The following is a 12,876-nucleotide window of genomic DNA, read 5'->3' as shown; positions in this document are numbered from 1 at the left end:
GGAAACTGCTCCTGCGGACCTTCGCATCCCCGGCTGAGTTTGGAAGGCTGGTGGTGCTTATAAACAAAGCCAATTCGGTCTGGAAGTTGGCGAAGGACAATGAATATGTAGCTCAAGATGATGCCATTTAAATGGCCAGTTTTCAGAACGGCCTGTTCTGTCTCGGGGTATTTAGACTAATATTACTGGCAACTAGCTGGGGATGTCTGATACGGCGGAGGAGTGGGACCTGCTCAGAGAATGGCGCGAAACCCAGTTTTACAGTGTTGTCCAGTACGGAGTCTTCTAGGTCTCCGGGCAGCTTCGTTTTACAGGCGCAGTGCTTGAGACGTGGCTAGAGTCTTAGCTGCCAGCTCCCTCGCAGAGTCCTGAGCAGGGTGCGTCCCTGGAACGGTCACCACCTCCCCCGACCCCTGCGCTTCCTGTGGAGAGGGGAACCCTGGAGCACTTTTACAGCCAGTGTGCCAGGTTGCAGCCTCATTTCCGTCTCCTCCAGAACCTTTTCCTACTTGTCCCTGCATCTCCTTACACCCGCCCCACCCTGGACCCCACTAAGTCGAGAGATCTCCGTGTCGGCCTCCTCCTGGTGCTGGCCAAGATGGCCGTCTGCCTCCCCAGGAGGAGGAAGCTGGAAGGGGGTCGTGGAGGGTGCTCTGCATACGACTGTGGGGCCTGTTTCCAAACCCTCTTGAAATCGCATCTCCAGGCAGCGTTTCTCTGGGCCAAGTCCGCTAGCCCCTTGTGCACGAGGAGCAGCGGGCGCTGGTTGGGATATTCTGATGGGGGGCCCCCTCTGGATCCTGGATTTTTGGACCTTTTGACCCTCGCTCCTCCCCCGTTTGTTTCATTAGTGGTCCCCTGCAATCATTTTACACCTGGGTCCCGTGGCCCCGTCCCTTAGGCTGAGGGGAGGGGCCTTTAGGTGTGGAAAGGCTTCTGTCCACCCCCCACCCCCCCCCCCCCCAGTGATTCAATAGGTGCAGCTTGGTTTTCAGACTGGAAGCAATCCGTGTAGATGGGGATGGGCAAACGTTTTGGCTTGAGGGCCACATCTGGGTGTGGCGGGCTGAGGTGTGGGGCAGGAGGACTCATGGGACGTGAGACGGTGGGCTCTATAAGGGAAGTTACCGGGATGGGGGAGGGGAGTTTATGGGTGTGGTGCAGGCTTTACGGGGGCAATATCGGGGACTCCTAGGGGCCCTGCCAGCAGTGACACCACCATATGACTCCAGCCGAGACAGGTGTGGCCCCGGGTGGGACCATGGGAGGGGCCCTGCCACAGAAATAGCAGGGTGAAGTCGGGCTTGACAGTGTCTCTGTGTGCCGGAAGATGGTGCTCATCAGGGAACTGGGAGTCGGGTACTGGGGAGCACTGGGTGGGCAGAAGAGGGCAACCCCCGGACCCTACTCCCCGGTGGGAGTTTGAGGGCCACATAAAAAGGTCTGAAAGGCCGGCTGCTGGCCGGAGTTTGCCCACTGTTGATGTAGATTGATAATTGGGCTGAAATGCAGGACTTGGAGCAAAAGCTGCCATCTTTGGTACCTACTGTAGAGCTGGCACAGGTTGGCACTTCCTGGGCTCTTTTCTGGTCGTAATGGTTGTTCAGGGTCTTTCGCTAAATTGCTTTTGAGTATTTGCATGTCTGGGGAGTCTGGGGTTTGGTTTTAGTTGCCTCTGCTCTTGGGGTGAGAGAACCTCCTATAAAAAGAGCGTTCTCAAAATCACTCTCCCAATCTGCCTGCAGCACTGAGGCCTGCTTTGGAGACCTCCTGGAGCATGTGCAAATATGCGTGGGAATGGGCACCACCTAGAGATGCCCCAGACGCCGCACGATGGACAATATCATTACTCGCGCTGCTCTTTGAACTGCCACGACTGTCAAGGAATAGCTGGTTCTTCACAGTTGTAGGATGGATAGCAACCTGTTTGATTTCCATTCCTCCCACCCCTCTTACATGGGTCCACATCTAAATTGGTGCCAAGCTCTGCTGACCCAGAGAATGCGAGGCAGAGCAACGGGTGGCATTACGGAAGGCGATTTAGGGATCTGGGGCCAATCTGTCAGGGATGGTAATTGGTCCTGCTGTGAGGGCAGGGGACTGGACTTGATGACCTCTAAAGGTCCCTTCCAGTTCTATGAGATAGGAATATCTCCCTATATCATTATTACTACATGCTGACTTTTGCTGCTGGACGCAGGCCGCCAATGTTCTCTCTTCTGGTTTTGTTCCGTAGATTCTTCCCCGGAAGCCCAGCCCAAATACATCAAAGGCGGGAAACGCTATGGCAGGCGATCCCTTCCGGAGTTTCAGGAGTCCGGGGAAGAGTTTGCTGAGGTGACCGTGATCGAGCCGCGGAATGAAGAAGCGCGGACGTCACACATCGCCTCCAACGACTGCGATGAGGTAAGGGGCCTGCGTTGAGATCTACAGTCTGGAAGTGGCCATCCACGGGACCTGTCGCCTTGTTGGGATGTGGGAGGGGGGAAATGGAGGTTTGGGACATGACCCTGGCCTATTGCAACTCCTTTTTAAGGGTGCCCAGTTCCGTTGCTTACCCTTGTGTGGCATTCGCTGCTCTTGTGCCAGAACTCAAAGTTTAAACTCCGGCGGGGGTTGAGCGTTCAAAGCATGCAGTGTCGTCTGATCGCGCATCGTGAGCAGCAGGCGTAGACGAATAACCTATGAGCCATGTAACCTATTCTGCACATCTGCAGAGAAGCCCAGGTCTTGCATGAGCTCCTGAGCCACCTGTCAGGGTCCAAACCAGGGCAGTCAGGTTTGAGGGTCAGAGGACCCGAGGCTGCGAGGAAGACAGGAGTTTGTAGTTGGGTTCCAGGCTCGATCCCATGGTCCAGTGTCTGCATCAGGTTTCGGGGTCTGAGTCAAGAGGCAAAGTCCAAGTCATACTGAGCGCAAGCCAGGAATTCAGGAGCAAGGAGCAGGAACCATCGTGGCAGCTAAAGAAGATCTGTGCCATCACCTGGATCTTTTCTGGACCCCCCTTTGGGTTTCTATAGGGCAGGCAGCCAATCGAGAGCCAGGAGGCTGCTGTCTGTCAAACCCCTGAGGTGGAACTTCCCATGCTTAAAGGAAGTGGAACATGAGCTGGTTACACTGGGAGGCAGCCTTGGAGATGTCAGCTGCTTGGCAGCTCTGGGCCTGTGCCCTAGACCCCAGGGGCATGCACAGACCTTGCAGTTCACTATCGAAAAAGAGTGCAGGTCTGGAACCTCCACCGTGTAGTATTGGTGTGACCTTCCTACTCCATTCGAGCATTGTACCTTTAACCCCCCACACTGCAGAATTAAATGGCAAACTGTGCAAGCTCCTGAAAGATAAGGCCCGTTCAGAAATATAATCACCATCACTAGGTCTTTGATATAAATGCTCTGCATCCACCGATCTCAGTGCTTTACAAAGGAGGTCACAAACAGATCCCTTTTCTACTTTTCAGGAAGAGAGATGGCTTCTCAAGCCATCTCATTTGGACTTCAGTTGAGCAAAGACTGTGGAGTACCCAGGGTAGCTGGGATCAAAGCTTTGTTTGACTCTCTAGCTTCCCACGGCCCAGTTCTTGCCAAACTTCCCTCCCTTGTATTCTGCGCACAGATGGGGAAGAATGCAGTGCAAGTCCACATTGTGCATAATAGTTGATCAAAGTGGGCAACAGGGCAGAGCTAATTTGGGTTGAATGTCCCATCTCCAGAGTCCTTGTCATAATTATACATTGTTTGGAAATAAGCGATTGTGTGCATAACATAATTTAGGCTTGGAAGGATTAGATTTTTACTGGTAAATGTCAGTGAATGCTGATTTCACTGTACACTCATAAACCTATCAGAAAATGTTTCCATAGATGATGATCAACACTAACAGGCAAAGTAAGAAAAATACAGCTTGAGACTATCATCAAAATCCATTGATTTAGACTGCTGAATTTGGCTTGTGACAGCAGGACTAGACAGAGAATAGCAACCACAGATTTGGTTTACAGATCTCTACTTTGTATATTTTCACGTGATGTTGACCGTTCGTGTTCAGATGGTTTTTTAAACCTTTTAATGTTTCGAATCTAAGCATCTACGGTCACGATTTAATCGTCTGAAACCCTCCTACTTTCCTGCAGCTGTGAAAAGTTAACTCGATTAAAAATTTGAAGGGAAAAAAACGCTTTCAAAATAAGCATGGATATTATCTATGAGAATTATTTAAAAAGAAAAATCTGCCAGCCCTGAACCTGGTACGGAGCCTGAGGCTAAGGCTTGCAATGCAAGACTGTCACTTTGAGCTGGGGCCAAGCGGAAAGAACACCTCCGGCTGCAGAATGATTGCCTCCTGGATGCCCCACACTCAATGAGAGCAATAGTTTGTCCCAGGATAAAAAGCGTTTTTTGTAAATAAGATGCAGCTTCATTTAATCTCTTATTTATATGATCGGTTTGGTTTGCAACTCCCAAAGTAAACTGGGGAACTGTCCAGTCCTGCCCCTGAGGTGCTGTCGCTGGACCAGCCTTGTAGAGTCTACTCAAACCGCAAAAGAATACATAATTGTATCTGGTTGCTGTTGCATGTTAATAATGGTTCTACACATTAGATCATGCTGGCTAAATACCACAATCCCTCCCTCTGGCCTCTTTGTGCTTGTGAATAAAGTAAGGGCCAGTAATTAAGCTAGGGCTGTAACTCCAGCTTCACGTCTAACGAAGTGTGTTGTGAGCAGAAGAGACATCCTCTGCTGTCAATTCAGTTCATCCATGAAAACCCAGGAACAACTACATTACTAGCGAATCGAGAAGCTGGCGAGCTGTCGGATGCTGGAGGATTAGTCGGTGCATTATGGCACAGACGGAGGTTAAGGAAATCTGGCCGCTTTGCTCTGCTCCTTTGCAGTGGCATTTTACAGAACTGCCGTCACAGGAGACCGGCGAGTCTTTTTGCACACGGAAAACTTTGTTCTTTCATTATATGCATTTGTTAGATAATGCAGTAGGGATTTTCCTGGCATTTCCATCCCCTTATCTGCTCCGTTTGTGCTTGGTGATTTCCATGGCAGTGCCATAATCTCCAACACCAAACTGAGCAAAATGACATCTGCTTTGAGGATTGACGCTTCATAAATATTCCTGAGGTTTGGAAAGCTGCTTTCTCCTCCCAGCCCCAGCATCTCCAGTTGCCAGTCAGGGACTGTTTGGTTCCAGACACGTATGATTGACACGTATGATTGTATCTAGCTTTATTTCTAATACATCTAGTCATGTGCTTACCTAAAGGTGGCAGCTCGTGCTAGGGACGTGATAGTGTAGTCGATTAACCGATAAGCAAAAGCATTTCCCCCTCCCCGGCCAGTAAATGTTTTAGCAGGCTGGCCAGCAGCCTATCTCAGTCCTGGCTTGCGACAGGTCTGGGACCTACCCCCGCTACATTTAAGTGGTGACAGGCAGTCGACCCAGGAGGAGAGCTCGGTCCGAGACATCCTCCGTCCAAGACCAGCTTCCCCCTGGCACTCCGTGCTGCTGCCTCTGATACAGAGGCAGCAGTGTGGAGTGGCAAGGGGCTCCTCGGGTGTGGGGCCGGAGCATACTGGCTGCCAGCCCTGCCCCTGGGGATTGTAGAATAGTTGAGTAACTGTTAAGAATTCATGAAGTTACTCGACTATTCAGTTAATCGAGATTGAACATCCCTAGCTCGTGCTTTGCTTGCGTTCAGCATCAGATTCCACCGTGATGCTGCGCTGGATGAAGCTTGCACAGCTCACGGTGTGAGCATTCTGTGATGTGCGTTGGGAGACACTTCCCCTTCCACCACTCCAAAGCCATGCAACGGGTAAGGGAGGAGAAGTGGTGAAACTTTGGTAGCGTATGTGAGAGATGGCTACAGCAGCATGTCTGATGCCAGGTCCCTTCCACTCTGCTGTGTGTTTGCCAAATACTGTCAATCCTATGTTAAATACTCAGCAGCGCCCAGTGGAAACTGCCCAGTGAGGGAGAAGGAACGTTACTTTTTGTTTCGTTTTCCCCCCGGGTTTGCTTAAGCTGCCTCCATGGAGGGCTGTGGCCACCAAGGGACACCAGCTATGCAGCACTAGGGGGCGCTGCAGTGCAAGGCACAGGTACGCTGTGGATTCGATAGCTGTAAGATCGGAGAGCGGGTGCAGACCATTCCAGAGGTGGGACGTGGAATTCTTTCCCCAGTGGAATGTTGAAGTACAGAATTGCGGGTAGGAGCAGGCAGCTGTTGGTGCAGAATGTATCAACGCTACCGTGCAATGAAAACCCGGTCATCGGGAATGGAAATGGGCAGCCTTAAGACGTACTTCAATATACAACACCCCAGACAGAACTTTAAAAGACCCAGGCTCGTGGCTTGTGCACCTGCTTGCCAGTGGTTCCACGTTACTCTCCGTTCCTTTGCTTTCCAGGCTCGCTGTCCTTGCAGTCATCCAACTGCGGCTCAGGAATTGCTTGAATGCACTTGGAAGCGAGTTGGCTTCTCCGGTGACGTGTGCGCTAATACGTTTGCTTCCCACCATGGAGACACTAATCCATCTCCTCTGGTGCAGGCCAGATGCACTGCACTGACCTTGGCATCAGTGTTAATACCACTCCTCGGGATGCGCACCAACTAGGAAAGGGCGTCAGAATTGTATTCCTTTCCGCTAGTTGCAAAGTGGGCGTAAAGGCTGGTAAATTAACAAGGGCAGTCAATTGACTAGGGGTCCTCACGTACAAGAAGTGCCAGGTGCTTTTGGCAGGATTATGCTCCCAAAAGGGATAGAGAATAAGATGGCGAACATCTTATTGCCCTTCTATAAGTCCATAGTATGCCCACATCTTGAATACTGCGCACAGATGTGGTCTCCTCATCTCAAAAAGGATATACGGGCATTAGAAAAGGTTCAGAGAAGGGCAACTAAAATGATGAGGGGTTTGGAATGGTCCCATATGAGGAGAGATTAAAGAGACTGGGACTTTTCAGCTTGAAAAAGAGGAGACTAAGGGGGGATAGGATAGAGGTTTATACAATCATGAGTGGTGCGGAGAAAGTGAATAAGGAAAAGTTATTTACTTGTTCCCATTATATATGAACTAGCAGCCACCAAATGAAATTAATGGGCAGCAGGTTTAAAACAAATAACTTCCTTTTAGAAGAACTAAAAGGAAGTTCTTCACACAGCGCACAGTCAATCTGTGGAACTCCTTGCCTGAGGAGGTTGTGAAGGCTAGGACTATAACAGGGTTTAAAAGAGAACCTCCATGAATGTATCTAGTTAAGTCCATAAATGGCTATTCACCAGTATGGGTAAGGAAGGGTGTCCCTATCCTCTGTCTGTCAGAGGGTGGAGCTGGATGGCAGGAGATAGATCGCTTGATCAGTACTTGTCCCAGAGGGAGTGAATCGAACACCTGGCATTGGCCACTGTTGGCAGACAGGACACTGGGCTGTATAGACCTTTGGTCTGACCCAGTCTGGCTGTTATTATGTTCCTTGAATCAGAATTTGACAGCACGTGTGGTAGAACGGACTCCGCTCTGTAGCAAGGAGCAAAGAGACGGGGCGCATCTGCGCTGACAGCATCATGTAGAGCACAGACGCGTCACGCCCAGGCAGCGCCTGTATAAGTAGCAGTGTAGGCAGCGAGGCTTGCTTTCGGCAGGTAGAATACAGCAGGGGTGGGCAGCCTGCTGCCTCTGAGCCACCTGCGGCCCATCGGGGTTCTGTGTGCAGCCCGCGAGACATTTTGTTTACTGTAGCCCACATGCTGGGTTGCCAGATTCTGCTGGGTTTCATCTGCGTAGGTTTTTTTCCCTTAAGAAGTGGCACACCCGTAGAGCAAGGGCACGTGAAGGGAGGTGAGCGCTGATTGCACACGACATAGACTGAGAGCCGTGCGCTCCCTCTGCAGCCAATCAATCCGCTCACCCGCGAATTCTAGGAGCTCAAGCACAGTTTGCAAAACGCCCCTGTCCCAGTAGACCGTGTTGGTTACGACAGTCTTGCAGCCCACTGAGATGAGGGAGAGCCTGGGTTGCCCACCGCTGGAAGAGAGCCTTCTACAGCTTAACACCCATGGGCATGTGTGTTAACAGAGCTTTTCTCACCCAAGCCATGCCTCCTGCGTCTACACTGTTGTTTTTTAGCGATGCTGCATCTCGCGGCCTCCCTGCCGCTGGAGCCTTTCACTGCGGCGTGTAGCTACATATACGGTGCCTGCGCCATCAGTGTGGACGTACCCTTCGGTGCATGGCGCGGACCACTTTGGCTAGCGGAGGCGCTGAATTTGAAACGGGAAAATCTTCCATCCCTAATTTACGTCACTTGCCGAGATGGCCTGCAAAACTGGGCTGAGAAATCTCGCTGGCTGTTTTCAAAATCTACCACCCTGGCCTCTTCACAGTACACCTCTGATCACCCAAAGCACGGTGATCTTTTTAAAACCGGGCCTGTGCGTGGCTATTGTGTGGACTCCCAGGGGGCTCTTAGTGGTGGCTCTTTGTCATTGAAAGCAGCTGTACATTGTGTTGCAGTTTAGAGGCTTGCTCAGTTTCAGGGATCTTTGTTCTGGCTGTTTTGTATCAGTGAGTTGACCCTTCAGCAAACACATGCCGTCCCCTCTCCCAAAGGAGGAAAAAAAACATTCTGATGTTAACATTGGTGCTAAGGATCACTTGAACATGTGCAGGATAGAACAGGCACAGTGTGAGCTGCTGCGCGTCATTTTAATTAGCCATATATTCGGACCGAGAACAAAGGTCTGTCTCTCGGAAGCAGATGGTGGGGTGGGAGAGATTGCTAAGTTATTATGGAGAGAGGCCGCGGCGAGCACACGGCACGGGCTGCAGATGCTTGCATGGGTTCTGAGGTGGAAGCCAGCGATCATTGAAAACCTGAGCCATCTGCTCTTCAGCAAAGCATGTGTCTGTCCAAAGAATACATTCCTAAAATCTCTGCCTTCTGCACACGGGCTCAGTAATGTGTGTGACCCCCATCCAGCTGTAGAACAATCCCGCCCGCGACGACAATGCCTTGCATGACATCGAGATGCACGCCTCGCAGCGCTGATGGAAGCCTCCCTTTGTCTTCCTGAAACAGGCTGGCTGCCTTCCGCGGCGGCCATTTTGGGTGTTGCGTGACCTCTGACCTCTCCTACCCTTGCCTCACAATGAAGCTCTTGTCAAGCTTTCAGTCGGGTAACGAGTCCGTGTGCACAGAGGGGCCTGCCAGCTGATGCGGCAGCAGCCACACACAATAGAGGGCCCCTGAGGCTGGGCAGCAGAGGAGAGCACCCGCAGATGAAGCGAATTACTGGAGGAGTCGGGCCAACGGGGCCGTTCGGCCTTCAGCATCTGCAACAATCGATTATCCGTGTAGAGCAGGGGTGGCGGGGGTTCAGCTCCCCTTTCAGCCTCTTTGAGCTGTCTGGATGATGAACTTACCTGGTGCTTCTCGAATGCATCCCTGAAACGTGCTTGTCTGAAATCCCAATGGCTTTTTTAAAACTGTACTAGGCTGCTCCTATGTAAACCCTTCAAAACTGGGCTCAGAGAGGTTTCTCTTCCTCCCCCATCAAGCTTCAAAATCCAGTTAGCACTAACCAATCACACCTGACACCAAGAGAGAATTCAGGGAGGATGCTGGGAAATCGACATGAAGGCTACGTCTATCTCTGAAGCTATTTGGCCATATATTTTCAGTTTACTGGTGTATGGTCTATTTTCCACTTCCACGGATACGCGTTATGGTCACTTGCTCCCCCCGCTTCTGCCTTCTGAATATTTCTCTTTCCTTAGAGGTCATCAGAGGCAAACCAAGAATCCGTCCAACCGAATTCTTTAATGCCATAGCAGAGTGGAGCAGGTGGTGTAGTGTTCATTGAGACTAAGTGGCACAAATTCAAGCCGCTGGTTCCGTGTGTGACTGCATTCCTGCTCTCTGTCTGTATATTTGCCAGAAGTGTGAATTTCAGGCCGATGGGTTGTTTGCGAATGTTTCAGGTTTTTTGTGCTTGTGCAGTTGTCACATGGGGTGTGTGTGTGTGTGTGTGTGTGTGTGTGTGTGTGTGTGTGTGTGTGTGTGTGTGTGTGTGTGTGTGTGTTGCGTGTTGCTCCCTGACTGCATGGCTAACTGATTAAGGAAGGACAAACAAAATGCTACTGGCACATGTCTGTGAAATCCTGGGGTTTAGCAAACCTTCCCTTATGACTGCCGGCATGCACTGGGAGCAACCGTGTGACCAGCGGCTCCTCCGTTTGAAAGTAACTTCTTGTCACTTGAGCAGCCGGGGTGCTCCGGGGTGGGGGGAGCACAGGAAAAAAACCTGGAGTTCAGCCACCTGCCAATCAGCTGTTTGGGGAAAAGGCCAAATGGTGGCATGGTGCAGGAATGGAGCATCCACTCGAACAGAAGAGTCGGCACCTGTATGAACAGCTCCGGCTTGCTTACGTCAGTGCAGTCCCGCTGCGGCGGTAGAAGCTGCCTTGCTGAGGTTTAACTCTATACGGACTGTCAGGAAATTCCGGCGTTTCCTTGCAGTATTTCTCCTTTCCACAGACAACATGAATTGCCCCTCCCCCAGGTGGTTCTGCTGCCACTTCTCAGTCCTGTCCCAGTGACGCCGACGGGCAATGGTGGACATGCAGATTGGGCGCTGTTAGGAACCGGTATCATGTGGTCGACCAGATGATGAGCCAGAAGCAAGAAGCCGTGCTAAAAAAGTACAGTGCCCTAATCCAGTTTCCATGGTAACATGGTAGATTAATGGCTTTTAGCTGTAATCTGAATGAGACGTATTAAACTTTTATATTGTGAATTAGGGCCTCTTTGTGTCCTGGGTGACTTTGAATCTAAATCCATCCGTCACATGCGTATATTTTCATGGGCTGCTCCTGAACTGCGGAGGAGAAACACAACTCATGCCGCCGTTCGAAGGAAAGCTAACGTTCCTAGTCTTCCTGCGGGATGGGTAGATAAGCAACAAATATATCTAGAGGTGGACATGTAGTGCTCGGTCAGTCTTAAATAACGCACGTGACGTGTAAAACGGTGGCAGGACTTTGGTGCGGGGAGTTGTGTGCTATCTGCCGTGTGTTAGGCAAGTGTAACAGGATGGTTCTTGGTGGAGGACAATCAAACCTCCCCGTGCTCAATGGTCCCACCAACTCTTGTTCCCTTTAAGGAGATCACGGTTCTTAGTTTTGTTCCCCCTCCCCATTGAATTGTGCGGACCTGGGACCAGCTGAGATCTGGGAAGGAGATTCCATAGGGAGCTGGCTGCTGCCGGTGACTTGCTTGGTCTTTCGATCTCCCCGGTCGGTACTCGTTAAGGATGGGCTGGTTGCTACAGATGTCCTTGGCTGATGGGTTCCTCACCGAACACGAGGCAGGTTCAGCGAGAACAGGCTGCCCAGCCCTCTGTGCTTGCAAGCTGATGTGTCCCACCCGTGTCAGAATGGACCCGGCAAAGAGCCGTCGATAAGGTCACGTGCGAGCAGGTCTCCTGCGGTAGCTTTACCGTAGCGATGCACAGCCCCAGGTGCACGGGATATTTGACCAATTACAGCAACGTGCAGTGCAGGCGGCTATCTGCTTGGCGTGTTTGGAAGCTCAGGCTAGCGTGTGTGCATGACCACTAGGGATGTAAGCGACGGGGGCTCTTGCGCATTTCAAAGGCGGAACGCGCTCGTCTTTATCGAATAGTCAATGGAAATCCCTATGAGTTAATCAAAATTTAACATCCCTAATGACCACTTTCCTGCCAGTGTGGCCCTTTGTCAAGAACATTGCCTGCGAATACGTTTTTTTCTCGATTTTTGCCTCACCTCAGGGCTCTGCTCTCTCCCCGAACTGTCTCTTGTCTGTGACAGCTAGAAGCAATGCCGAGAGTGGGATTTAAAGGCGTTCTAGCACTTTGGAAAGTTGGATAAACCCATGCTGCCTTCATTCGACCCGTTTAGCGCATCGTTGAGCCGGCGGGAGCCTGGGCTTTCGCTTGGTTCAGATAAGGGCAGTTTAAAAGGGTGCAGAGCCGCTTACTTGCTTCTTGTCTTGATGCTGAAAATCTGCTGCTTGTGGCATGTGTGGACTTGTTGCAGCGGGAAGGGGGCTTTTGTAGCTGGCATCCGGCCATGTGCAAGATGCAGCTATTTCGGGCACCTGCTGTTAGTGTAATCGTCACGTGTAGTTTGCTGGGGCTAGTCATTCTTGTCCTTTCTGGCTTGTCACATACTTGGAGCAGAAGAGAGACGGCTGGTGCTGTTCCAGAATTGGAAAGAGGGACCAAAACCTCTCTGGAAGTCTAGGCACGTACCTTTCCTTAATCCTTCCCCTTCACATTCTCCCCTCACAAAGACAGATGGATTGGTCTGCTTAACAGGTGCCTCTAAAAATAAATCCTTTTTCCTTTGCTCCTAACTGTAAACTGGTTTCACCAGACTCCGTGCTAGCTGGTTAACCTCAAATCTGATTTTATGCGGTAACACTTATTCCAAAAGTGATTTTATTTTGAAATGCCCATGGCAAACCCTCACCAAAATACCTCTGTATAGATATACTATTATCAGTGGACTTCATCAAAAAGGCTTGGGCTGACAGCTTGGTCCCTGGAGGCTGTGGAGATGAAAGTCTCTCAGCATTGCTGGAATCCTGTAGCTCATCTGATGTTGATCATAGAGTCCCTTTTATACGTGTGCTGCTTGGAATAATAACTACTCATGGAATCTCACTTCTTCTTTTTTTTCCTCTCCCTTAGCACTGGAAGACTCGGGACAGCGAGGAATATGAAGCCGAAGGTAAAAACGAGCAAAAGCACCTGTTTTTATTCCTGTAAAGTTGGGAAGGGGGAAGGGAGGACAATAAGCAAATGAAACCATGGCAGTT

The 12,876-nt window shown here is 50.7% G+C and overlaps 1 protein-coding gene across 7 annotated transcripts in view; it reads left to right on the top strand.

Annotated features, from left to right (window-relative positions):
* NIN (ninein) overlaps nt 1-12,876 on the top strand; it is a 143,321-nt gene that overhangs the window by 58,960 nt on the left and 71,485 nt on the right. For all 7 annotated transcript variants that reach the window (XM_075926173.1, XM_075926170.1, XM_075926171.1 and 4 more), the window contains exons 5-6: nt 2,237-2,406; nt 12,749-12,788. In XM_075926173.1, coding sequence (XP_075782288.1) covers nt 2,237-2,406; nt 12,749-12,788 — 210 coding nt within the window. The remainder of the gene's footprint in view (nt 1-2,236; nt 2,407-12,748; nt 12,789-12,876) is intronic.

Source organism: Pelodiscus sinensis, chromosome 4 (assembly GCF_049634645.1).
Source record: "Pelodiscus sinensis isolate JC-2024 chromosome 4, ASM4963464v1, whole genome shotgun sequence".
Classification (NCBI taxonomy): Eukaryota; Metazoa; Chordata; order Testudines; family Trionychidae; genus Pelodiscus; species Pelodiscus sinensis.
This window is presented reverse-complemented; position numbering and strand designations above follow the sequence as displayed.